General features: G+C 50.3%; 8 protein-coding genes across 8 annotated transcripts; 4 read left to right on the forward strand and 4 right to left on the reverse strand.

The window, feature by feature from the left end:
* Positions 1-12: 12 nt before the first annotated feature.
* GIQ15_01345 (calnexin) lies at positions 13-1,947 on the reverse strand (the record flags this gene model as incomplete). The annotated part of the gene is made up of 5 exons (XM_033548762.1): positions 13-513; positions 575-1,228; positions 1,286-1,416; positions 1,482-1,764; positions 1,816-1,947. 5 exons carry the CDS (start codon positions 1,945-1,947, stop codon positions 13-15), a joined length of 1,701 nt encoding a protein of 566 aa, XP_033409713.1.
* Positions 1,948-2,762: 815 nt separating this feature from the next.
* On the forward strand, positions 2,763-5,977 carry GIQ15_01346 (Methylthioribulose-1-phosphate dehydratase MDE1; the record flags this gene model as incomplete). The annotated part of the gene is made up of 9 exons (XM_033548763.1): positions 2,763-2,909; positions 2,963-3,438; positions 3,497-3,610; positions 3,890-3,945; positions 4,011-4,052; positions 4,104-4,648; positions 4,708-5,052; positions 5,208-5,747; positions 5,813-5,977. The coding sequence occupies 9 exons, from the start codon at positions 2,763-2,765 to the stop codon at positions 5,975-5,977; spliced, it is 2,430 nt and encodes an 809-aa protein (XP_033409714.1).
* Positions 5,978-6,553: 576 nt separating this feature from the next.
* Positions 6,554-7,093, reverse strand: GIQ15_01347 (50S ribosomal protein L36; the record flags this gene model as incomplete). The annotated part of the gene is made up of 1 exon (XM_033548764.1): positions 6,554-7,093. One exon carries the CDS (start codon positions 7,091-7,093, stop codon positions 6,554-6,556), a length of 540 nt encoding a protein of 179 aa, XP_033409715.1.
* Positions 7,094-7,433: 340 nt separating this feature from the next.
* GIQ15_01348 (putative oxidoreductase) lies at positions 7,434-8,474 on the forward strand (the record flags this gene model as incomplete). Its single annotated transcript, XM_033548765.1, has 1 exon — positions 7,434-8,474. One exon carries the CDS (start codon positions 7,434-7,436, stop codon positions 8,472-8,474), a length of 1,041 nt encoding a protein of 346 aa, XP_033409716.1.
* Positions 8,475-10,280: 1,806 nt separating this feature from the next.
* On the forward strand, positions 10,281-13,394 carry GIQ15_01349 (AcrB; the record flags this gene model as incomplete). Its single annotated transcript, XM_033548766.1, has 4 exons — positions 10,281-12,824; positions 12,888-12,972; positions 13,045-13,287; positions 13,351-13,394. The coding sequence occupies 4 exons, from the start codon at positions 10,281-10,283 to the stop codon at positions 13,392-13,394; spliced, it is 2,916 nt and encodes a 971-aa protein (XP_033409717.1).
* A 2,529-nt stretch (positions 13,395-15,923) lies between these two features.
* GIQ15_01350 (uncharacterized protein) lies at positions 15,924-17,201 on the reverse strand (the record flags this gene model as incomplete). Its single annotated transcript, XM_033548767.1, has 1 exon — positions 15,924-17,201. One exon carries the CDS (start codon positions 17,199-17,201, stop codon positions 15,924-15,926), a length of 1,278 nt encoding a protein of 425 aa, XP_033409718.1.
* A 5,466-nt stretch (positions 17,202-22,667) lies between these two features.
* On the forward strand, positions 22,668-24,871 carry GIQ15_01351 (uncharacterized protein; the record flags this gene model as incomplete). The annotated part of the gene is made up of 6 exons (XM_033548768.1): positions 22,668-23,006; positions 23,066-23,095; positions 23,160-23,259; positions 23,320-23,530; positions 23,586-23,707; positions 23,766-24,871. 6 exons carry the CDS (start codon positions 22,668-22,670, stop codon positions 24,869-24,871), a joined length of 1,908 nt encoding a protein of 635 aa, XP_033409719.1.
* Positions 24,872-25,392: 521 nt separating this feature from the next.
* GIQ15_01352 (tRNA (adenine-N(1)-)-methyltransferase) lies at positions 25,393-26,808 on the reverse strand (the record flags this gene model as incomplete). The annotated part of the gene is made up of 3 exons (XM_033548769.1): positions 25,393-26,370; positions 26,441-26,514; positions 26,583-26,808. 3 exons carry the CDS (start codon positions 26,806-26,808, stop codon positions 25,393-25,395), a joined length of 1,278 nt encoding a protein of 425 aa, XP_033409720.1.
* Positions 26,809-26,996: the final 188 nt, after the last annotated feature.

The raw sequence follows: 26,996 nt of genomic DNA on the forward strand, positions 1-26,996 counted from the left end.
GCACAACCTGGCTTAACCTGACTTCGCGGCACGCTTCTTCGCCTCTCCCTTGCCGCTGTCGGCTCCGGAGGCAACGACGGCCTCGGCGGCCTTCTCCTTCTCAGTCTTCTCGGCGGCCTTTCCGGTCTCCTTCTTAGCGGCTGGTGGGGCAGGGGTGGACAGGCCGAACATGCCAATGATCACGACAAGAGAGGCGAGAATCGCACCAATGGCACCGCCAACCTCAGGCACGGCCTTGAGGGCTGCAACGGGGTCATCCTGGGCGATAGTGATGAAGCGGTCGAGCTTGGCGCGGATGTAGGCCACTGGGTCCTCGGTGAAGGGGACAGCGGGGGTCTCATCATCGATCTCAGGGCTGAGCTTGGGTTTGCTGGCTTCTTCCTCAGCAGCTTCAATGGGGCGCTTGATGTCGTAGGTCTCAGCCTTGAGTTTCTCGGCGTCTTCGATAGAGTGGCCGATGTAGATGTTGTCAAAGAGGATGTCGTTTTGCATGGTCCAGATTTCAAAGCCAATCTACACCCCAATGTTAGTCGGTCAGGAATATAATAACTTCCAATAAAGTAGGTAAACTTACAGCTCCCATGGGTTCAAAGTTGGAGGGCTTCTTGTCCTCAAAGTAGTTGGGGTTGGGGATCTTCCTTGGAGCCCAGACTCCCTTGTAGGCTGGGTTATCAATCATAGGAGCGGACCACTTGCCCTTGTAGGCTGGGTTTCGGATCATGGGGGCCTCCCACTTGCCGCATCCAGAGCCTTCCTCGCACTTGGGGTTGGGGATGGTTGGTGCAATCCAGTCACCGTCTTCCTCGTCGTCCCAGTCCTCTGGCTTGACGGCTTCAGGGTCGGCAATAGAAGTTGGCTCGTCATCTAGCCAGTCAGCGGGCTTGGTGGCATCGGCGTCAACAATCTCGAAAGGAGCGTCCTCGTCCCAGTCCTCGGGCTTCTTGGCCTCGGGGTCGGCAATCTTCTCCTCATCAACCCAGTCCTCTGGCTTGGTGTCCTTGGCGTCATCAATTTCCTTCTCAGGGTTGACTGGAGGAGTAAAGTCCTCGAGTAGGGTTCCATTCTTGATGGCATCGCCGTCAATGCGGATCTGGAAGGACTGGTCCGGGTTGACGATGAGAGTGTAGAGGGTGGTGAGTTTGGTGACCTTGACGGCTGGGGGGGCCTTGAGGTGCTTCTCCTCGTATTCGCCAGTCTTGGGGTTCTTGTGCTTGAAGATGAAGTGAACCTGGCGAAGTATTAGATAGCTGTCCTAGTGTTTATACCGCTCAATTGCATCTCTTACCTTGTTGGTGGCTCCACATCTATCGGGGCCAAACATGATGACGTAAGGCGAGGCATTGGAGAATTCTTCGGAGTGAAGCTTCTTGTTCTCCTGTAGGAGCTTCATGTATGCGCCTCCACAGGTTAGAGAGTCTAAAAGCACGTCAGCATCGGAGCCATCTTGTATCTCCCCAAACAACCTCTTCGAAGGGACGTACTCTGAAGCTTAACCTCGTACTGCACAACGAGAGTCTTGCCCTTGTTATCAATCTTCTTTGGGAACTTGGCGGAAATCGCATGATGGGCAGCGGGATTCTTGACAACTAGACCCTTATCGCCCTCAATTCCCTTGAAGACGGTTGGCTCCTCGACGGCCCATTCACCAACATAGGCCCATTCCTCATCAGACTTGGCATCCTCCTTCTTAGCATGGGAGATGGCCCATCGCGAGTCCCATTTGTCGGTGAACTGTTCGAGGAATGGGGCTTTGATAGTTGTGGGCTGTTTACACCGTCAGTCAAGCTATTATAAGCAGAGGTAAGCTTCACATACGACAAAGGTAGGCTTCTCGATGGTAGAGGCAGTCTCCTTCTCTACCAAAGGCTCCTCATCGGCAGCATGGGCAGAGCCAACGAGCACTATCGATGAGAGGAGGAACGACGCGAGCTGGGCGTTGAGACGCATTGCGATCGGTCCTTCGAGCTAGCTTCAGCGGACAAAGCGGCTTGTCAACGTGGGGTTAGAGGGTAAGCAGGCAAAAGCGAGCAATCAGCAACAACAGGTCGATGAACAAGAGGAAGGGAAAGAAGAAAAGAAGAGAAACACGAAGGTGAAGTCGAGTATATATGCGAAGGGCGAAACGGAAAGCCGCTTGCAAGGTGGCCTCTTCCTGCCGCGGGTGCCATACTTCCACGGCTTCCACGGCGGGCGGGGAGAGGAGTGCGTCTGCAGAGGAAGCTATAAGTGCGTGTTCTTAGCGGGCGGTTACCGCGCGGGCCGATATATACTCCGGATGCTTAGTCATTTGTCATTAGTCAGCATCCATCCACTTGCGTTTATGTCAGAATCTTCGTGTGTACGGCGTCTTGGCAGTATCAGGCCAACGCCACTCCCCCCCTGCAGATCTGTTTGATTACGGCTCGTACGTACGCTACGCCTTCCCCCATATATAGAGGCCAGATATGGCCTGTTTCCCTAGTTATCATCATCATTCATCGATATTAGGCCTATTTTTCGCTCTTTGCTATTGTATCTTGGGCTTATAGGCATTGATTTGCCGTTCCGCTGTGTCCCGTAGAGACGCCATAATCGTACCGATCATTAGCGCGCTCCGATAGTTTATCCCACCTTCTATAGACCTGGATAAGGGACACAGCAGCCAGCACAAGAGGACATTATAGACGTCAGTTAGACTCAATTGGGCTTGTAGAGGCTGCATCTCACTTTTCACACCCTATTGACACTGTTTGACCGCATATTCTCATAGATAAGTGGCCAACATGGCGGATATCAAGCCAGAGGAGGTCCAGGAGGGGAACAACGACCATCTCGTTCAATCTGACGACCCCCAACATCCTGCCAATCTCATTCCGGAGCTCTGTCGCAAGTTCTACAGCCTCGGATGGGTCACTGGCACCGGTGGTGGAGTATACAGCCCGCTCTAGTAACATATATCTCATCCATCTGCTAACGCCTATAGACTTCCATCCGCCGCGGTGAACACATCTTCATCGCCCCCTCTGGTGTACAAAAGGAACTCATAAAGCCCGAAGAGATTTTTGTCCTCTCCTACCCAACCCCAAAATACCCTCCCGAGGCCCGTAAATACATCCGCAAACCTTCCGTCCTGAACCCTTCGGCCTGTACACCCCTCTTCCTCGCTGCTTTCGACCGCGGTGCTGGTTGCTGCATTCACACGCACTCCCAATGGGCTGTCCTGGTTACCTTACTCGTTGAGCGTGAGAAGGGGAAATCCGGCTGCTTTGAGATCAGCAACATTGAGCAGATCAAGGGAATCCCCAGGGGTAAGGGTAAAGGCATGCTAGGCTTCTTCGACACGCTAAAGATTCCGATTATTGAGAATACTGCATTCGAAGAGGACTTGACTGGAAGTTTGGAGAAGGCCATGGATGAATATCCAGACACCTATGCTGTTCTGGTGAGAAGACACGGAATGTAAGTATCCTCTTCAATACTCTGCCATGTTGGGATACAACTAACGTATGCTGAATAGATATGTCTGGGGCGATAACCCAGCCAAAGCAAAGACGCAGTGTGAGAGTTTGGACTATCTCTTCCAGCTGGCTGTGCAGATGCATGCTCATGGGCTACCGTGGACCGTCAATGAGTCTGCATAGACTGGCATCCTTGAACTAGATAGAGCCTACATAGATATATACATACTCTCCTTGGTACATATGCTGCTAGATAATATAATATACCCTCCATAATACTGTCAGTTCTAAGGGTGTAATTTATGGTAATGCGAATACCCGTAACTTACATAACTTACCACCACTTTCGTCATGTCAGGCAAACAGCTTTACTTTTGGAGCTCGCGCACTTTAGGCTGACATCCTCTGCCTCCTTGATATCGCGATCCAAACGCTTGCCTGCACCAGTACAGTCGTCACAGTAGCCAGCTGGTCATGGATCTGGAGGGCAGCGACTCCCCATGGGGCGGTACGTCAGGCATAGACATCCACTTCCCCGACGTTGCCGTGACGTGCTAACTGTTTGATTGACAGATGTTCCCTCCCACTCCAAAACCCCCGATGGCAAGGAGCCGGGTATGGCGTTGTTCCAGACATGAATTGATCTCTTTCGCTGACCAGAACTAGCTAAGGAGACCCAGGCGACTACCCAGCAACCCTCTTCGTCGTCCCTGACAGTCCCTCAATCACCTCCCACCGCCCGAGGCCCCCGAACTCCCCGTAAGGTCAGCGCACAGGTAGTCAAACTAGAACCAGCAGGAGACGTCCTCGATCCCCTTGGACCGCTAGGCGAGTCATCGTCTTTTCCCGTTGCAGACGTTCAGACGCAGGACCAGCGACCTGCACCCCCACGCAAGGAGTCGTTCACAACTCGGAATGTCCGGCCTACCTCTTCGGCGTCGCAGTCGTCTGGCGCAGCGGGCGTTGCAGCGCTGATGGAATCTGTTGATCTCGATGAAGATGGCAATACGACGCGGGCTAAGATGACAGGACCCCCACCAGTGCAGCCAGCACCAGCGTCGTCTACAGCAGCAGACTCCGGGCCAAAGCGCCAGAATCAGAGCATCAGCGTTGAGCAGGCCGCGAAACCGTCATTCTATATCACTGTTGGAGATCCGCATAAAGTCGGGGACATTACCAGTAGCCATATCGTCTATCAAGTTAGAACAAAGGTAATGGCATTTCTCTATCTACATAGATATATGTTCATGCGGCTAACCGAGGTGTTCAGACAACATCAAAAGCATATGTACGGCCTGAATTCGCTGTTACTAGACGATACCGAGACTTCCTATGGCTATATACATCATTGCACTCTAATAACCCAGGAATCGTCGTACCGCCTCCCCCTGAGAAACAGGCAGTGGGAAGGTTCGATACCAACTTCGTCGAGTCCAGGAGAGCTGCGTTGGAGCGTATGCTTAACAAAATCGCGGCCCATCCTACGCTACAACACGATGGAGACCTCAAAATATTCCTTGAAAGTGAAGCGTTCACCATGGACGTGAAAAACAAGGAAAACCGCGAGCCAGATCTTGGACAGAGCAAGGGAATGTTCAGCTCTCTTGGACTATCCGTTGGTGGGGGTGGAAAGTTCATAGAACACGACGACGTATGTCTAACAATTTCTTAATTTATGGCCATAGCCTTGATACTGACTCTAGCCAGTGGTTCCATGATCGAAAAATATACCTTGACGCCCTCGAAACTCAACTTAGGGCTCTCCTAAAGGCCGTCGACACCGTAGTCGCCCAACGCAAAAATCTCGCAGAAGCAGCCAGTGACTTCTCTACGTCTCTCCACTCCCTCGCGAGCGTTGAGCTCTCTCCCGCTCTTTCAGGTCCCCTTGACGGCCTCGCCGAAGTTCAGCTCCGGATCCGCGAGCTCTACGAACGTCAAGCCCAACAGGATGTCCTGACTCTTGGAATCACCATGGACGAATACATTCGGCTCATCGGTAGTGTTAAGATGGCATTCACTCAACGTCAAAAGTCATATCATTCGTGGCATGCTGCTGAGTCAGACATGCAGAAAAAGAAGAATACACGGGACAAGCTTCTGAGGCAGGGCAAGTCGCAGCAGGACAGACTTAACCAGGCTCATGCAGAGGTTGCAGATGCAGAGAAGAGGGTTCACCAGTCACGATTGTTGTTTGAGGACTTGGGTAGGGTAATGCGGAATGAGTTGGAGAGATTTGAAAGGGAGAAGGTGGAAGATTTCAAGTCAGGGGTAGAGACATTTTTGGAGAGTGCTGTTGAGGCGCAGAAAGAGGTTCGTACATACTACCAACATACCAATACCTCATTTTGGTGCATTATACTAACGCCTTTACTTAGCTTATTGAACTGTGGGAAACCTTCCTTCTGCAACTCGACTCCGAAGATGAGCCAAACCCCCATCAACCCGAAACCGCTCCAGCTTCTGAAAGCGGACAGGGCCACCAACATTCTGAAAGCAACGCATCTGCCACCAGCGCATCTAGAGACCAGGAAGAAGCCTAAATACTATCTTTGATACAGGACACTAGCAGATTTCCTACCACTGTGAATTAGGGGGTTTATCTTGATCTTATACCACTTTCCCTTGTTAAAAATATATATTCACACAGCGTCCATACATGATATCGTATCCCTTTCTTGTTCATGGTGAACCTGTCTTGTTTAAAGAAATATGTGGAAATTGATCATGTGTTATGTTTCTACTTATCCCAGATTGTTTAGCCAGTTATAGGAGTTTATGGCAAGGCTGTTTGAATATCAGGCGGTAAGTTACCAGACCAAATTATCCATAAGATATCACCATGTCTATTTTCTACGTGATTGAACTACTTACCTCTTGGTAATGAGAAGCCTAGACTACAAGCAAGATTAGCTGTATGCTGAAATGGGTAGAGAAATCATCAATTACAGTCGGCTCAAAATATCGTATAATTGCCCCTCCCAAAGTGTATAATATAGTACAATATCGTTCTCGACCCGGTCTATGCCATAGGAAGTAAAATGTGCAGTTCCAACTTTCAAATCGAAGAGAAGATATAAAACAGACGCATAACCCATGCCTCACAAAGGGCAGCACTTCTACTTCTTCTTCGATCCCTGAGTCTGCTCCTCCTGTCCAAACGAGCTGATCAAATCCAATAAGTTATCTTCATCCTCATCTTCCTCAAACTCTGACTCCACGACTGGCTCAGGTGCCTTTGCCGTCTCCGCCTTTACCTCTCCAGCCTCCACAGCGGCAGCATCGGCAGCGGCAGCAGCTGCAGCTGCCTCAGCGTCACTGGCAGATATCTTCGTGGTAGAATCCCATCCTCGTCCATACCTGTTTCTGAACGCAGCTAATCGACCAGCTTCATCGTCTTCGAGGTTAAGCAGTTTCTCACTGCTGGGGTTCCATAAGAGTGCATTTCGTGTGTCGCGTGTAGATCGGTAGACGGCTTGAGGAGAGGTGGTGCGGTGGGTGAATGTGCTTCCGTCCGAGAGCGCGATGAGTTGTGTGAATGTGTATGGCCGTTTAGGACGGCGGAGAAGGGTTGCGTTTCTGCATTGACTGCATATGAATGTGGTTTTTGGCGAGGCGAATTTTGATCCCGCTCGAAGAACGGGGGCGTGGAAGGACATTGTTTCCGATGGTGGATGGCTGGTTAAAGGAAACGAAGGGACCGAGCCCTGTCAATGGAGCGGTTTATGGCTTGTTGGTGGTTGCTTTATGACATTCGAAGGCTGTTGAAGATTTGGTCAACGAGATTGAAGCTATTCGCGATATGAATTTGATTACGTCAGCAATTTTTTTTTTCTTGACCTTGACCTTGATTTCCAGATCGTTTTACCAGAACGAGCAGCTGGAACAGGCACTATGAGCATTTTTATATCCGGAGACGTATGAGGGAGAGCAGCTCGAGGAGTTGAACGATGCATGCGAATACCAGGGCACGACTCTCGAAGCTGGTTATTAGGGAAGATGCTCTCCCTCGCTCGACCAGGGTCCCAGGGATTCTCGATGCTTCAAGCTACATATAACAGCGCCATAAGAGCGAGCACTGTTCCTCCACTACACATCCTTCCTCGCAGATACTATGGCGGTATAATACGGGCGATTGTCTCGAAACATGTCGAAAGCATCTCTGACACTCTCAGCCCGGTCCTCCCTCCGAACCTGCGAAAGCGACCCGACCTCTACCAGCATAGATCAAACACTGAGATCAACATCAACCTCCCACCCAGCTCCAATGCGACGAACAAGGACACAATTGAGCTAGAAGATGACATATCAACTACAGAAAGCCAAAGGGGCCTCGATGCCGAGACGAGTATCCAGACCCAAGTCCGCCGGTTGATGCGATTAGTTCCTCACCCCGTCGCGATCGTCACTTCAACAGAACCCAACTCTCCGCCGAATTCGGCATTCAGAGGAATGACCGTCTCTTCATTCAACACTGTGACACTGAACCCGACACCGGTTATATCGTTTAATGTGAAAACCCCGTCAGAGACATACAATGCCATCCGTTCTTCGTCACGCTTCCTCGTACACCTACTGTCCCCAAACGAGGCCATGGCAAGATTGGCATTGGAGTTTTCAAAGGGGCATGAAAATGTAGCTATAAGCGGGGACAACCAACGGTTATCTTTCTTTCGGTTTACTGCGCCGAATGATACCGAGACATTACCCTCGGTCCAGAATGGAGAGCCGCCCCGTTTGGTTATCAATCAAAGGCAGAAAGAGGCAGAGAAACAACATCAACAAGAAGACGGCTCGGTCTCACATTTTCCATTTATATTCGAGTGCCAATACCTACCTCAGAGCACACGGATCGGGGACCACGTTGTTATCTTCGGCACGGTAGTGAATGTCCTTTCTGAAAACAGTGTCCACGGAGACACCATGCACTCAGCGAGCGAGCTGTGTCTTTCATATGCAGACACTAGATTCTGGGAGATGGGCGATAACATCTCTCCTGCTTCTAAAAACTCTCCAACAAAGCGTCCGACTGTACATTAGCGTTGGGATATCATTTATAGGGACGGCGTTAAAGCACTGGGCTGGTTACTGTATATACTCGCCATTATCTTTTGTACTTTTTATATCGAAGCTACAAACTTTCGATCAGGGGCGCCCCTAAACAAGGGTCAATGGAAAAAAATAATTATGGAATCATCAACGGGGGTTCGAACGCTTCTAGCTTGATCCTAGCACCATCCCGGAGAAAGCATCAACGTAGCATTGGGTATTGAAATATTAATTAAACCAACTGTCTACCTCGCCTCCAGTTTGCCGCCACACCTCATTACGCTTTGGGCCGGTCTCCAGTCAAGGCGATATCTTGCATACTTATGCCGACAATTCGCCGTACATCACCAACATACATGGATTGAACAGAGAAGTTATCCGGAGCATCCCGAAGCCGCGAGACCAGAAGGGCTGGATGCATATGTATAGCCCGAAAGGGGTAGTTAGTTCCTTCTTATGCGACGTTTTGATGCACGACTCTGTTCCAAGTCTACGCCATGCATGGTGGGTAAACGACCCCAGAAACCGAATCAGATCTGCTTCTCCAACGCTGGCATGCAGCCACTGCTGCTCTCGAGGCCCAGTCAGAGCACTGGCTTCGTAAGATAAATGTGAGGAGTCCCGATCTCTGCATCCGAAATGCAACGTTTTGTGGAGAGCGTTGCGGAGGAACGGTCGACGTCTCGCAGGTGGCGTTCTCTCGAGGTCTTGCAACCTGGGGAAACAGAGTGCAGACTGCTCCCCGGCCGACATCACAACACTAGCTCGCCGTCCGTAACTCGCTGTGCGTCGAAGCACCTCCGTACCAACCCTACTAATAGTGCTGTTGGATATTACTTCCAACCTTCCATATGTGCGGATACCAAGAAGTGCCATGACTAAGCATAGAGCGGATCGAGCGGGTCCACGTGATAAACCGAGGCGGCGATCTTTTTTCAGGCCAAGCATCACTAAGCTTTCTAGTTCTTCATCGCGGGGGCTTATGCCGAGTCAGGTACGAGAAAGACATGGACGGAGAGGATGCGAGGGACAAAGAGACAAAGGGAGAGAGAGAGAGAGAGGGAAGAGTAGAAGGGAGAGGGAGAGGGAGGAGTAGAAGGGAGGGAAGAGTATAGAGGGAAAGACGGAAGATTATGGAAGGCTGCTATGGCTGCCGTTGGTGCTGGCCCCTGTCCGGCGCATCCGTCTGATTCGTGTCGGATAATAACTTCCCTGCCGTGAAGACTGAGCTGACGAGTTTGCAGGTACAGTCATGCCTTCCAGTAGATCTGCTCATACCTATACTTATATGGAGTACTCTCTCTCTCTACCATATACTCTTCTACTTCTCTTCTACTTCTCTCATATACTTCTGCTTCTCTTTTCTTCTCTTCTACTTCTCTCATATACTTCTCTTCTACTTCTCTTCTCTTCTCTTCTATTTCTTTTATACTTCTACTCCAAAGTTATATCTTATATCGCGTGACTAAGCAAATACAGCCCTCTCATTGGCGTAGAACCGCTGACTCAGCTGGCATTTTTTCACCGCAAGCGCGCCGCCGAGCGAGCATCTTAGAGAATCCGAAACGAGCGCTGGGCCAGCCTCTACGATCTCTCTCTCCTTTGTAGCATGGCCGGTTTTTCCTAAGGCACGTCAGTCTGCCAATTACGCTCTTGATACTGCTTTACCTTGCTGCAGGCGGACTCTGCGTCCCTCCCGCTGCCTCCAGCACCCTCCTCGCCCGCCCATTTCACTCTGGCTGACCCTCGCCAAGTGGATTTGGGCCTCGAAGGAACCGGCGCTCTCGACAGATATCCATGGCGAGGAAGAATCACCACGGACAGCGCAGCGAGTCAGGCCGTGCCTTGCCAGGGAAGAAGCTCGCCAAACAGAAGTCGAATGGCCATCTGAACGGCTCCCCGAACGGCCAGCAGGCCGGCAACAATAATAATAATATTCCATCTCCGCCCACCATCACCACCGCCAACAACAACAACAACAACCTCTCGACGCCAGCTCCCACCACTACCTCCGCCACCAGGACTCTGCAGAATGCTGATGGCCAGTCGATGGCAAGTTATGGTGTCAACGGCAGTTCGCATGCTATGGCCGGCGTGACCAGGAAAGAGGCAAACGGACGCGGGAGTCACCAGGTCAATGGAGGTGCCTTGGACGGCGGAGGAGGGGATACCGCCATGTCGAACGGCCACACTCACGCCCACGGTGCCGGTCACTTGTGCTCCTCCGCCTCCTCCAATGGTGTCCTGCCCGGAGACCGGTTCGACGAACCCTTCTCTCGTCGGACTGACAGGATGGTCCCAACCGTGAAGAAAGCTCATTCCGTCCGCAACGGCGTCAATCCACTCGTTCTTGCTTCGACAATTCTCAAGGCCTGTCCAACGTCCGACACCATCGCCATTCTAATCCTTCTCCTGCAGCTTCCTCCGATCGTTCTGACCCTGGTTCAATTTCTCTACGCTTCCATGACCTTCATGTTACCGGCCGGCGTGTCTACTGGAACCCTGACATCCAACTTCGACATCTTCCAGGGACCCGCTGGAACTCCCTCGCTAAGTACAATGATTGCAATGGACGGCTTCTGCCTGCTCGTATGGGGTCTGTTCATGTGGAACTGGGCGAAGAATTTTGCCATCGATCTCGCACATGTCCAGGTGGCTATTGCTCTGGGAGCCGGCAGTTCTGGAGATACCGGCGGCGTTAACACGTTCTGCGTTTCCATGGTGCTCATCGTCCATTTACTACGGAGTGAAGGCATACAGGCATTTCTTTTAGGGCATTTGTTTTCAGCAAAACTCCTCTCCCCGGATACCGTAGCGAAATATTCCTACCTGATCCCTGCAGAGTTTCGACGTCAAGACCATTCTTCACCTCCAAGTTGGATAGGGAGTCTACTTGCTGTACATATTTTGGCGCAGGCTGGAACGGCGATGGCGAGACGGTCAATGGCAAAAAATCGGTCCTCCCCGCGCAACAAAAATAGTGAACGATCAGGAACGGACGCTTCTGCTGGAACCCCGACCTTACCCGACATCTCCTCTCTGGAACCATCTACCGCTTTATCCTCAGGTATCTCATCAGAACCACCGCTATCAAGCTCCGGGTTGAAAGATACAACGAGGGAAAGGGTGTCCACCGTCAAAAAACGACGCCGTCAGGCCAACGAGGCGAGAAGAGTACAACCTTTTTGGGCCGCTTTGGCTAGCACAAAATTTACTGTTACTAGAGAATATGAACGATCCCGGAACGGAAACTGGTACTCGCCAAACGTCCCTACTTCGGAAGACGATTTGGATGGCGTATCACCGGATAACGCATTTATTTGGATTACTGGCGTTGATACTTCAAGCATCGAGTTTGCTGCAAACGATTTTTCAATTAGCGAAGATGCCGTTGACGAAGGCGCTGCGTATGGTGCCACGGGACCGTTTTACGTACGTGTCAACGGTGCGCACTGGGCTGCTGTTACACTGTCTAAAATTTCGGATACTTCCAAGGAACCTGCTCTTGTTCATTGGAGAGGAGAGATATCAGGATTAGCGCCGGACTGCACGTATACGTGTAGTTTTGTGTGTGTCGATACAAACGAGGAAGTCTGTGTTGTGAGCGTGAAGACACCTTCGGCTCCCATTACAGATCAAGGTGAATACTTGTACGATGAACATCATCGATCCATCATGACTGACCATATCATAGTCGTTACGCCTCCTGTCGCTTTATCCCCTCAGCAAGCTCTACGCCCTTCATCTCCATCAACTACCGTCAAGAACTCCATAGTCAACGCCGAAGCCAAGCTCAACGAACGTCGCGCCCGTCTCAAACGCTCGCGGAACAACCACAAACTCCATCTCTCCAAAGTCAAACGTGAACTCGACGGTTTAACCCACAGACTGCAAAGCGGCGGAGACGAAAGTCGACAAAAGCAACGCTCCCTTCAACTTGAACGAAACATCCGCCAAACGGAAGAAGCAACCGCCGCAATTGAAATTCAGCTTGAGAATCTAGAAAAGTCACCAGGCCCAGGCGCAGAGCTGGAGGAATGGAATTCTCGAAAGGCCGCGATTGAGACTGAGACTGCAAAGTTGAAGACTCTGAAGCGGGAACTTGAGGCTGCTAAATCTAATATGGCAAGAGTCGTCGCATCTTCCGAAGCGGAGCTGGCATCTACCGTACAAAAGAGGGAACGTCTCCAGAGCCGTCTTAATCGTCTTGCTGCCCAACACGAACGCATCACCTCTTCTACCAATGCCCAGGATCTGGCCGAACGCGAACAGCAAGCCCAGATGCAAATGGCTCAATCAGCCATGTATAGTAGCTATCTGCCGGGGACAATGGTCCATAAGGTATGAACATTGCACTTCCTCCGTATCCTATATATAAACCAAGTACTAACATCATACACCCAGGTGCCAGCGAGGTTTCGTCTTATCCCTGCTTGCGGCGGCGACCCCAACCTCTTCATCGACGTGGAAATTGCAAACGATCCCGGGAGTAATATTCAAAATATATTTAGATCTGATCTATATAGATTGAACTATAACCCGCTTACGTACACCGGTATAGAGCAAAATATACCGGTAGAGATCGCCACTGAAACCAGCGCTGGAGTCGAAATTGAAGTCGAAGTCCGCGAAAGCCTTCGAATTCATATGCAAATACTTAATCCGGCAGGCGTACCCATTACGCCCTGGTATGTTGAGCGAGCAGCAATCATCGAAGATGGAGCAATAGCGGCCGCAGGAGGGGGAATGGGGATGTATCGGTACTCGGGAAATGGGATGCGACAGTATCTACATTTTGCGACGGGTGCGTCTCCATCTCCGGCTCCAGCTCCAGCTTTGGCTCATGGGAACCAAGCTTTATATGTAGCTCCAAAACAGGGCGAGATTATAGAGCAGTTACCAATTATATAATAAATAAGTGAATACTTTGGATCGCGCATCATAGTAAACGGCTAAAACGCGGGTGGTCCGCAGCAATATATACAAAGGGGTTGGTATAATAGTTAATCTATAGCTGGTGAGTCTATGATAAAAGAAACTTGCCATAGGTGCTGTATATCGCCGTACGGTCTACTCCGTATACACAATCATCCACCCCGTATATGGACAGTCAGCAGAGGCCCATCTATTATCATTACCTAACTGCTAGCAGCAGACCCCATACTTTCAACAGCATCCGCTCTATCCCAAGTACCTACCTCCAACTCTCTAACCCTCATCTCAATATCCTGCACCTTAGCCCTATTCACCCTCTTAGCTTCCTCTTGAGCTTCCCATAACTTCCGATACTGGACAAGCATCCACGCAGGCAAGTTTGAAAGCTTCTTCGCAACCCGATAGTCATATAGAACAACATCCTCCTTACATCGAGCCGCGGGTCGCTGTTTAGCTTCCGACATGATAATTACGTCGAGATGTAAGTTGGAGAATGGCGCTGGATTAGTTGCTGTCGGGGACGGTGGTTCGTTTGATAGTTTGTGATAGACGCTTATTTGGTCGGGGAACATCATGGGCTAGTGATATTGTTAGTGGAAGTTGTATGCTGTGGCGTGACCATGGGGAGAGAAGACTGACGAATTTATAGTCGATTTTGATGCTTTTTAATATATATCCGATGCTCTTTGAGCCCATGAGCTGGGACCATTGTTTCTTGTTTTCGGGATCATGGTGGACGGAGATGTTGCGGGACCAATTTACTCGGCCTGTTTCTGCGTATCGGACGTACATCACATTGTTTACATGGCCTATATTGGAACCGTTAGCTTTGTGGATAATGGTGTTTGGGGACGGTACATACCCTGTTCTCAATTGAGATATTTAGCAATGTTTAGATGAAGTTCAGCTATGATAAATGAAATATATCGATATATGTCTATCGGAATATCTCTGTTCAAAGTAGTCAGGGGAGCATGTATCTTACCATGGAATCCTACATAGACGTAACCATAGAATCAGCCAAACTATCCATAGGAACCAACTCCTTCAGTCCATGGGAAATACTATACCATCTCTCCCCAAACAACGTTATGCTTATGGAGCCCGCTATATTTCTCTCCCGTCAGGAACCCTTCACTGCCCGCAACCAGCTCCCTCCAGTCCCGCGCTATCTCCTCCAGTACCCCTCCAGCAACAGGCACCAGCTCCGGCCGCATCCCAAAAGCGATACATTTCCCAATCCGTGTCTTTATCCTTGATAGCCACCTCGGGTCGAGCTGGGTACTGGAAGTTGTGCTGGACGACGCATGCGAATGGGATGCTCGTCGGGAAGATGCAGGGATAGAGCTAACGAGATATCGACATGGGGAGGGGCCGGGTATATAGAGAAATGGCGAGCTGAGGGCGCTGCGAGAGAGGAGTGTCTTCCTCGCTAGATTCGTTGGTGACGACATGTCGATGCCTTGCCTCCAGTGTGTTCTGTATAACGTTGCAAGCACTCAATCGCTCCCATCGAGCCCCGTTCTTCGTTTCCTGGGGCAAAATGTCCACCTTTATCGGCCCTCGGCTCTACGGGCCGGCGTTTTTTTTGGGAGGAGTTGACCACGTGACCTTGGTCCGGCTGAACGGAAGAAAGAAAGAAAGGAATCTTGGAATATGGAGATGGAGATGTTGATGTCAAACCATCCAACGAAACAAAGAAGGACAGAGACCAGACGCCAGGTGCCAGGTGCCAGGACGGTGGGACTGGATTTATGCACGTCGGCAGCTAGTCTATGCTTACTTCTACGTCAGCCGTTGGAGGGAACTTGCATATATATCATTGACAGGTTGCATATGTCATTGACAGGATGAGCGGGCCACTGAGACACCGGGTGATAAAGATCTATAAAGGTGGGTGATGCCGTCGATAGCGTTATGCTGGCTTCCCGTGTTGACTCGGCTGTTTAGAGCTTCTCTTCCTTGGTCGAGACTATCCGCTGGGATACTCGTACTTTCGCGAACGACTACATCGCGCCTTCGCCAGCCAAGCAGACATCACCAACGAAGAGGAGATCAGAAAGGGCATAGAGAGGGCCGAGTTTGTGAAGAAAGAAGTGGAAGCATTGTAAGTGGACAGAGAGAAAGAAAGTAAACAAATTATATACTCCGTATAGCCCAAGGTCATTAAATACATGCCAACATCCAACCTCGCCGAGTACTCCTTTCCCGTCGTCCGAAAACCGCTCCCTCGCGTCTATTGAATATATACACCGTTTGAACCTCACTTTTCATCCATATATTCACCCATGTCCCATGTTCATGTTCATATTTTTCCGTTTGACTTGGTTAAAAAGTGCCGCCGTGCTAAACTTGGAAACCCCAAATACAGGTACTACCTGAAACGGTACCGGACGCTGAAGAAGCGGTACCAGACCCCAAGCAACTGAGAGACAAGACAGTAAAAACCGGCTGCTGGTTCTGGTGCTTTGATGTGAACTGATTATTTTCTGTGGTTGATCGAGCCTATTTCTTTCGTCCCCACCAGGCGCCGACCTCGAGACATTCGCCACTGGCCACTCCTCCCTTCTGCATCAGGTCGGTGGTCATGCCCGTCCACCATCGATCCCACTCGGCCTGGCCCTTCCCGCTCGCCTCCATCAGCAGCGGCTCCATGCTTTCGATCAGCTGCACGACTGTGAGCAACGTTGTCTGACGCAGAGCCATCTGGTCTGCCGTTAGCGGTTTACCGTTCTGCTTCTGCTCCCACTTCACTTCTCCGAGCGGTATAGCGACACGCCGACTGCCGGAACTCTGGAACGAGTCTGCCTCCGAGGAGAAGGCGAGACCGATAGTTGCACAGGGCATGGTGTTGAGTCTGCGCTCCTCGAACGCTTTCTGTATCCAGGTATTATAGTCGTTTAGGTATTTGTTCTGGGCGTTGGTGAAGGGCGTTGCGGATGAGATGGTATATGTACCCGTGATCTCTGCCTGTTCCTGGTACTCCTCCGACTTCCCGGGGACCACGGGCGGGTTAGGAAGCAATGTTCTATAGACCATATCGGAATCCCAGATCTCGAGCACACCCCCAGACTTTAGCACGCGCAGTGGTTCAGCCAGCGTACCCCCAGCCTTCAGGTCGGACGTAGGCCCACAAAGCGATACATCCTTGATAAAGATAAAGTCGAAGCTCTCGTCTGCAAACGGCAGCGTACCTTTACGTAAATCATGCCGTTTGAACTGCCAATCCACACCCTGTTTTTGCTGCAAATCAGGGGCCAGGCTGATGATATCCAGCCCCGTAAACGATATATCGGTATGTCCCCTGTTGGCAAAGTACTCGTGGCACGCATTCGTCCACAGCCCACACCCACAGCCCAACTCCAGCACCCTCTTGGGCGGATTATCTGCCGTCGAGGGCGAGCAGAACGGCCCACCCCAGACGGTCATGACGATGAGGGAGTGCAGGGACTGGCGGTGCACCTCGGGCACATCGCAGGGCAGCGGATACGTGCTGTCAGGGTCGCGGAAGTAGGTACGTCCATTCTGTTTGCCGAGCGGATATGTCGTGTAATCTGTCGTGGCTAGGGATGCGATGGTCGACGAACCGCCGCCACCTGAAGGGACGGGATCTATGGCGGGTATCGACATCATAGGTGCGTGGGGAAGGAAGACATGTTTGAAGTCGACGGCCGAGACGAGAGTGGGCGGAGTGTACTGGTAGTGATGGTTGTAGTGGTAGTATTTGTTCTCGGTACTGGCGTTGGCGTTGTTGTTGTTCGAGCCGCGGGGGGGGACGGCCATGGTAATATTATGCGAACTAACCTGCAGGCGATGTCTGTTCGGAAGATCTAGTTTCTCCTCTCTCTCCTCTCTTTCTCTCTTTCTCTCTTCTGTATCTTTCTTCTCTGTATCTTTTCTCTTCTCTTTCTTCTCTTTATGTATCTTCCTCTCTCTGTATATCTCTCTCGTTCTAGACGGAGTGTCTCTACCAAGGTCAAGATATGGAGAGGTGAGATCGAGATGAGCCGGGATGCTGGACGGGGATGAGACGGCTGTTAAAACTCTTCATTTAATAAGGGGCCCGGCTCCCGCGAGCGTGGTGGCTTGCGGGGCGCAAACATGGGCATTTCGATCTCGCATGCTCTCGCTCCATCTCTGTCTGATGCTGCGGGATGTGGATGCCGTCTCCCAGTCAGATACCGCGTATTCGAGGCGTGGGCAGCCTAGTTCGACTCCATGCAGAATATAGATCGAGTTACGAGATACGGTGAACTTCGCATGGCGGTTAGTCTGGAATATTCCTACTAACGACTGCTGTGTCACTGTTCTGCAGCTATAGTGAAGTATCCATTTAGACGTCGTCTATATGCATATGCAGTATTTAATAGTTGATATGTCTAGTCTGGACTGTCTCATACGTATCTTCTATCTTCTATCTCTATCTCAGTAAGAGTATCTTAGTGAGTAACTACTATCTGGTAACTACTATCTCAAGCATGAGATGTGTTATACACATAGCCTGTCAACTATCGTAGTCACTCAGGACGTAGAAGGACTATATCGAGTGAATAGGGGTCAACTCTACCACCTATAACCAGTCAACACTACCACTTCATCTACCAGTCTTCATCTACCACCACTATCATCCTACTGACATCATCTACCATATACTACCATCTACTATCCTACTGTCATCTATCATCTATCATCTATCATCTATCCTACTATCACCTATACTCTACTGTATAGTATATGGCAGCGTGTCCTGAGGCCCCGTGACTCCACGTGACGTGAAGATTCTCCCACTTCGACCTTCCAGGCAAAACATCCAAGTCTGCAGCAAAGTGACGAAGGAAGAACCTGCAACGAAGACCTCGGACTCCCCTGCGCTCGACGGCCGCAAGCTACAGCTCCATGTAAGCAGTGAAGTCCTCCCCCAGCCCTCCTGTGACGCCTCTGACCTGCTCGCCAGCTGCTCCAGCTGCTCCAGTTAGCCACCTGCTCCTGCTGCTGCGGCTGTGACAAAAGGCGCCATCGGTCCAGCTATCCAGGTGTACTCGGTGAATTACACGCCGGGCCTCCTCGTCCGGACGCGCTCTACTACTCAACACCCAGCGGAACACCGGTCGAGCACAAAGGTTGGCTGGTACACCGGTTGGCCGCGAGTTTTTCCCCATCAGTGGAGGTTCCGCTCTCGGGCCTGATGTTGAAGAGACGAAGACCACAAGCTCGAACTCCCTTCACGCCTCCAACCCCGTCGTCTGTCTCTCTCCCTCGTCACCTGCTACGCCACTCGCTATCCAATCGAATACATCCGCGGTCTCATCTGCCTCGTTAAATGGCAGATGGTACCTACCGGTTCCAGCAGCCTGGGGCCGGGCAGTTTTACTTTCAGAATCAAACCCAACAGCAGCAGCAGCAGCAGCAGCAACAGCAATCTCAACAACACTCCCACCACCATCACGCGCACCAACGTCACCTTGTCCGAAACGGGACCAGCTCACCCACTGGTAGACTGAAATTCAATCCCGACACGCCTTCTCCGTCGCGCTCTCCTCCGCTCAATCAGTCTCCCGGCGTCAACTCGTTCAACATGTATTCGCAAGGCCACCAGGGCCAGCCGGTCATGATGAACGGAGCCCAGGCCCACCAGAGATTCGGAATGCCGATGCAGAAGTTTCAACATCCTAGCCAACACCCGCAACATCCTCAACAACAGCAACCGCAGCAGCAACAGCACCACGCACCCCACTCGCAATCCAACCCTGCCCTCTCTCACCAGCAACACAGCTACTCTGCTGGCAGCGGCCTGTCCAACGCGGCAGCCCAGCATTTCGCCACCCCGCATATGCCCAATGGCTCCTCTGCTAATATCGAAGACGAAGTCGACGAACCTATGAGTGAACACTGGCAGCAGCAACTACAGTTGGCCGCGGAATCCCGGCAGGCCAACTCGCCTCATTACTATGCTAGATCCGTTGCCCAGCAGACCAAGGGAATCCAATTATCCGCGCACCAGAACGATTCAAACGAAAACGGCACCGAAGAGCGTAATCGCGCCGTCGCCATAAAGGAAACTCGCAGGCAGGACTGGATGGCGATTGACTTTGGTGGCCAGGGACTACGCGCGCTGTCCAATGGCCTCTTCCACTATGCTTTCCTCGACAAGCTGTACCTCAACCATAACAAGCTGAAAACTCTTCCCAGGAAAATCGGCCAGCTGAAGAACCTCACCCATCTGGACGTCTCCAGCAATGAACTCACCGAGATTCCAGAAGAGATCGGCATGCTCACTAATCTAAAGCGGTTCCTGCTTTTCGATAATAACCTGCAGACTCTTCCGTATGAGATGGGCTACTTGTGTGAGCTTGAGACCCTAGGTATAGAAGGGAACCCGCTGAATGATGTATTAAAGTCCCGCATCATGCAGGAGGGGACGAAATCCCTTATCAAGTACCTCAAGGAAGAGACGCCGGGTACGGATTGTCGCCCAATCGGATAATTTTTTCTGCAGTGTGCTAACTTTTTGTCTAGTTCCGATGCCACCGTCTGACCGAGATTGGATTGTGTTGGACGAGAGCGGCCGTGGCTTATCGAAGAGCCCTAACGAGAAGTTTACGGTGCTTACATACAACACCCTATGCGACAGATACGCCACTCACCAGCAGTACGGATACGCGCCATCAAGAGCACTCTCCTGGGATCTACGTCGCGATCTCCTACTCAGCGAAATCAGGGGCCAGGATGCGGATATCGTCTGTCTACAGGAGGTCGACCAAGGCAGCTACCATGGCTTCTTTAGGGAACAGCTGGCGTACAACGACTACAAGGGCGTGTACTGGCCGAAGGGTCGTGCACAGGGCATGAGCGAAGAGGAAGCCAAGGTCGTTGACGGATGCGCCACCTTCTTCAAGGGAAGTAAATACATTCTTCTCGAAAAGGCCATGATCCACTTTGGACAAACTGCAGTTCGACGTCCCGATGCCAAAGGCCAAGACGACATCTACAACCGATTATGGCAAAAGGATAACATCGCCGTTGTCGTCTACCTCGAGAACCGCATGTCTGGAGAGCGAATGATAGTAGTCAACGCCCATATCTACTGGGACCCAGCATACAAAGACGTCAAGCTCGTACAATCCGCCATCATGATGGAAGAAGTTACACAGCTTGCCGAGAAATTCATAAAAATCCCCGCATGCACGGATAAAACGGCGTTCCGATTCTCTGAACCCGAAGACGAAAATGGAAACGAAAACACCAGCCCACCTACTCCCGTCGAACCCTCGCCTTCCATCGAATACACCAGCCCATCCCAGATTCCCACCTTGGTATGCGGCGACTTTAACTCCCGCCCTTCCTCCGCCGTCTACAACCTACTTGCCCACGGCCGTCTAGAGGAGGAACACCCAGATCTCCGAGACCGTCTATACGGCAACCTCACGCGCCAGGGCATGACGCATCCATTCACCTTAAAATCAGCCTATTCTGCCATTGGCGAACTCTCATTTACAAATTACACGCCGGGTTTCACCGACGTCATCGATTATATCTGGTACTCGTCTAACTTGCTACAAGTCGCCGGTTTATTGGGAGAAGTGGACAAGGAGTATTTGCAGAGAGTCCCCGGTTTTCCTAATTATCATTTCCCTAGTGATCATTTGGCGTTGATGGCGGAGTTTTCGGTCAAGAGTAAGAAGGGGAAAGTTGTGGAGGTTGATTTTGGTCCGCAACGGGATCGGGATAGAGATCGGGATCGATCTCGTGCATAGAGAAGGCTAAGCTGAGCTGATTGGTTTGGGATGAGTTGGGAGGATGGATGGTGTGCAAGCTAAATCTTTTCATGGATGGAGCTAGGGTGCTTAAGTGGTTTTTTCTTTTCTTACTTGCTCCTTTCTTTTATCTTATCATCTTATTCTATTTCGGAATCTTCGCCGCGAGTTGTTGTTCCCTTTTCCTCCCTCTTTTTTTTTCTGTTGTTGTCCATCGCCTCTTGTGTTCTCCCTGTACTCATCACTCAGCTCTTATATTCCGTCCCCTCGTTTTCTTGCATTAACTGTATCTTTTTTTTCTCCCTCCGTTATTCGTTCCTCGGGTATTGCTCTTGGAAATCATTGTTCTTTCTTGTTCCTCGTTTTTGAACCGGCGTGGTGATAGTGATGTACTTTTTTTGTTCCCGCTTCCATATTCCTTTCTTTGTCTTCATTATTTTTTTTCAACTTGCTTTCTCCGTAGCTGGTCTTTTCCGTTAAACTCAAAGGTTGATGGCCAATTTCTTTCTACCTTACCTTCTTCTCTTTTTTCCTTCTTTTTCTCTCCTATGAATCTCTGAATCTGCCTAGTATCTTGCAGACCTTGGTGTTCTGGTGAAGTGTGGAATGGGATGGACTGGCCAATATGGGGGTGGTGGAATGGAATGTAAGAAGCAAATGGATACAGCTCGTTTTTACACTCCCTCTCCTCCTGCTTGCTCTTTATAATGTTCCTTGCAAGGGATTCTGATCGTGAAAAAGGGCAGAGAATACGAATAAGGAATGAAATGGTCTCTTCTTCCACATCTTGTTCGCTATGGGAAACTGTCTCGACCCTTGAAAAGCTGAATATACTCGGCTCCGGTCGTACATATAACCTCGAGCTATATACTTTTCGGCGAGTCAAGACCGCTTCGTGACGCAATGTGGCTTGCGTTACTTGTCGGAGTAGAAGACAACTCAGGTACCTTGAAACCGTTCTATAAGGTTCGGTTGCCTAATATATCAGATATATAGACGAACGGGGTGAACCCTGTGCTTTTACTCTTCTAGCCTCCAGGAAACAGCATACGGCATACGTGCGTACGCCGGACCACATCGTGCATATTAGTGGTGCGCCATGGCCGGGGAAAGGGGAGTTCGTCGTAACTTGACACCGACTGGTCCCCGGCCTCCTTCTCCCGTATATGTCCCAGCACATCGGAGCCGTTGAAGTCGAACTCCGTTCGCGCCGTCCCTGGTCTGTCTTGCTTCAACAAGGGTCCATGGCTAACATTATTATTAAGCTCCCCCCGCTGTGGGTAAGGACCTCGGGTTCGCCCTATTCTAGCACGGATTTATCGGCATTGAATAGAACGAGAGAAAAAAAAAAGTACATATAGAGAGCTCCGGTCCTGGATGATTCATCAATGGCGACCCTGGTTTCTTTCGTCATAACCGTGACTCGTCTCTCATTTCTTCTGATCCGTTGTCCATAATCCGGTTTTATTGGGAGTTGCGGTGAAGATACGTGCTCATGGCAAGCTCGAATGACCCTGCTACGGCCACACTGGCCGCCGAGCAGGAAAAGGGCCATGACGCAGACAGAGAGATGAAAGCATCCTCGTCCTCCCTTGACGGAAGTACGGATTATTCAACGGGCATGGAAGGGCACAGGATACATGCGAGTAGCGAGAAGGTCGCCATGGAAGCCACTCCAGAGTCAGGCTCTCTGCCCCGTCCGTCGATAGAGGAGAAGCGGGAAACCCAGCAAGATGAACAGGAAAACCAGCATCGAGATAAAGAGGTTCCAGCCGGCGATAATGAGGCCAAGATGTCCAAGAGCAAGGTTGCTATCATCATGGTCGCTCTCTGCGTGAGTCCTTCGCCACCATTTGCCATGCCGGTATCTCATGCTCATGATTGTTTATATAGCTGGCCACCCTTCTTGCGGCGCTTGATATAGTAAGATTTCTCCTACCTATTTGACAAGCTTTAGGGATTAGCATGGTAGCTAAAATTCGATAAGACGATCGTGACCACCGCCCTGCCCACCATAGCGAGAGAATTCAATACCTCACAAGCAGATTATGCTTGGGTTGGATCCGCATATCTGCTCGGTGCAGCTTGTATGTGTCGTTCATTCGTCTAGCATTCTAAAATCATGTTTTAGCTAACGTCCTCTTTAGCATCGACTCCGTCATGGGGGAAAATTAGCGACATATTCGGCCGCAAGCCGATTCTGTTAACTGCAAATGTTGTCTTCTTGGTCGGCTCGCTCCTCTGCGGAGTGAGTGTCAATATCAAAATGCTAGTTGGGAGCCGTGTAATTCAAGGAATAGGAGGTGGTGGCCTTCTTACTCTTGTGAATATCTGCGTTAGCGATCTATTCAGCATGAGGTTCGTGGCCACATTCATCCTTAACCATATCAGTGAAGACTAATACTCCAAGCAGGACTCGAAGTATGTACTTCGGTATCATCGGAATAGTTTGGGCGATTGCTGGCATAATTGGACCTGTCATTGGGGGTCTAATGACACAATATACCACCTGGCGATGGTGCTTCTATATCAACCGTGAGTGGAAATTTCTTCTGTTCAGCCCACTGTCAAGAGATACTGACGATGAGTATAGTTCCCATCGACGGGGTTGCGTTTTTAATTATATTCTTCTTCCTCGAGCTGCACACGCCGACAACTCCACTATTAGCTGGTCTCCGTGCCATTGACTGGCTCGGTTCCCTCGCTGTCGTTGGTGGAACTGTGATGTTCCTTATCGGCCTCGAATATGGCGGCGAAACTTATCCCTGGTCATCTCCCACGGTCATTTGTCTGATTGTTTTCGGGATCCTGACGTGGGGAATCTTCGTTATTATTCAATGGAAAGTCTCCCGCTTCCCTGTGATGCCTGTGTGGCTTTTCACCCAGCGGTCCACCCTCGCTGCCTATGGAACCGTCCTCATCCATGGTGCCATATACACCTGTGGAAGCTTTTTCCTCCCACTATACTTTCAGGCGGTTCTGGGAGAGACGCCATTAAAGTCTGGGATACTCCTCTTTCCTAACGTGATCGCCGTCTCCATCGTCTCCGCGGTCACCGGTGTTTTCATTCGCAAGACTGGTCTTTGCCTTCCGCCGATTTGGTTTGGCACGACCATGCTTGTCATTGGTACCGGACTATATATCAACCTGCCATCTCATAGGTCGTTGGTGAAGATTATTCTCTTCCAATTGGTCGCGGGAATGGGCATCGGCCCTAACTTCCAGGCCCCTATCATCGCTGTCCAAAGCCATATAAAACCCAGTGATATCGCCACCGCAACCGCCGCCATAGCTTTCTGCAGAAACCTTTCGAGTAGTATATCTGTGGTAATTGGGGGTGTCATTATCCAAAACCGCCTCCAGGCAAACATACAAGAGATCCAGCACCTCTTGAGCCCAGAGACATTGGAGTCGTTGCGCGGTGTTTCGGCAGGTGCCTCAGTTCACATCATCCAGGCTCTTTCAGAAAAAGAGAAACAGCCAGTTCTCGATGCATATACAAAAAGCTTCAGTACCATGTGGATATTCTATACCGCCCTCGCCGCCATTGGGTTCTTTGTTAGCTTGCTGCTGCAAAAACAGAAACTTAAAAAGGAACATGAAATCACCAAAACTGGACTTGACGTTCAGGAACGAGAGCGAAAGGAAAGATTGCAGAGAGAAAAAGAGGCGAAGAGTAGTAGAAATAAGGCGGCATGATGTTGTACACCCTTGCGCGCGCGAATTGTACAACTCGGCGTCTATCAGCTGAGATTGCGATCGCCAAATAGCCGTTGATCGACCGGCGATTATTCCATTCTGCTTTACGCAACGGCTCTTAAATAGATTTTCCACCTCTCCACTTCTCGGGCAGTGCTGCATCTGCGTCAATCCCACTGGCTTGGATGACGTTGTTATAGATGTATATATAATTACCAACTCTACATGTTAATAATCTACAAAAGTTAATACATCTTTGAGCGAAAAGGAGAATTACCAGTAGGAATCATTTGCTATATCTGACAAGCTCGTTCTGCGCTATTGATTGGGATGGCACCACACTCCATCTCTTATCTAATCGATAAGATTAACTTCGAATTAAGCTTATTTTGAGTAGGCCCAAAAATAGATGTGTTCATTATTTGAAACTTATTCTTGACCTTCTCGAAGGCTTCTCGTTCTCAATATTTAGCGTCACTAGTAATACAAATGATAATATACAGTATATGGAAAAGTAAACATTAAACTCTCCCCATCCTCCATATGCCAACAAAGCCACCACCCACTACTCTTTCTCCCACTTTGGGCCGACAGACCATTACATGCTTCACGGCCTGAGGCTCCTCCGGCTCAGCGCTCTCCTTCGAGTGCATGGTGGTTTGGTCTTCATTAGCCAGGGTTGAATCAGATTCATCAAGGGACGAGTCTATCGACTCTTCATCCTCTTTGGTGGACGACGCCTCGGTTTCGTCCTGGGAAGCGGTAGGCTTCACGCTAGCCCTAACAACCGCTGCACGAATATCCCATAGTCTCCCGCCGCTAATCCCCGTACCCAGTTCAACGGCCTTTGTAAAGATAAACGGTAGCTTTTGATCCCGAATCATCTGAAAACAATCGCCTATTTGAGTGATACTTGGAACGAACACGGCCAGTACGCCGTCCGGTTTAAGAACGCGTGCAACCTCGGGAATGCGAGTTTCTACCGACGGCATGTCTAGTATGGCGTAGGATAAAAAGGGCTTTAATTCTTCTGAAGGAGGTAGCTTCGCGGTTCGGGTTTCGATTTGGTGTTGAATCCACTTTTCCGCGCTGGATACGTGGAAATCCACACTGCCGGTGTACATTCCCCGTCTAAAGCCACGCACAACTTTTTCAGCGTGCGATGAGACTTTGGGAGATATTTCCACAGTGTGGAGAATTGCATTGCGCTTAGCACGCCATGCGTCCCAATCCTTTTGTTTTGTTTCTTCAACCTCGGTCCTTTCAGGCGCATTGGGCGTGTGGCCATCGGTATCAAGAATCGTTCGTTGGGTGGCTTCGGGGATAGGTGGCGGGTATGTATTTGCTCCATTTATAGCTCTTGCAAGATGCAACGTTAAAGATCCATGGCCTGTGCCAGCTTCAAGAATCTCTAGCGGTTCTTCATTCGGTTTTTCGTTCGGTGGAGGCGTGTGGATGTCCAGAAGCGAGACTATGAGGCTTGCATCTGGAGCATATATCTACTAGCGGCATACATCAGTTATACGCAACATTCACACAGAAAAGGCGCTCGTGTACGGGTTATTTTACCGGAGTGACGAGTCGTGGAGTGAGAGAAACGTATTCTTCGAGGGTAGGCTGTGTTATCCGAAAACTGGCACGAGCTACAGAGTCAACAATTAGTATTTAGGTCAATATTATACCACTTCTGGAAGGAGATCGTCATAGATACCATTATGTGTTTGTACAACGTCTCTCGCACTTTTCCCGATAATGTTGTTGTGCTCAATATATCCGCCGCGCACATCTGTTTTGCTGTCTTTCGCGAGAGGCTTGGTCAACGACGAGGCCTTGGTTGTGGTTAATATTACCCTATCGCCCTCTTTAGACAGTAAGTAAGCATATGGCTGGTCATAACCCTCAAAGGCCGTATTCTCTACCTTGAAATGTCCCAGCATGGGTATTAATTGACCGCGCCTGGCGTATAAAGGATGGCCTGGAGGATGCAAAAAGCCGTCTAGGAAAAGCTGAAAAGAGCGCCATCAACTGAGTCTATTTCCCAAAAAATGAAACTATATCAAAATAATAAACTGTCTCAAGATATTGTCGCGTGCAAAGCTCCAAAGGTCCCAGGGATCAATCTTCA

This window comes from Arthroderma uncinatum (assembly GCF_011692745.1).
Source record: "Arthroderma uncinatum strain CBS 119779 chromosome Unknown scaffold1, whole genome shotgun sequence".
Classification (NCBI taxonomy): Eukaryota; Fungi; Ascomycota; class Eurotiomycetes; order Onygenales; family Arthrodermataceae; genus Arthroderma; species Arthroderma uncinatum.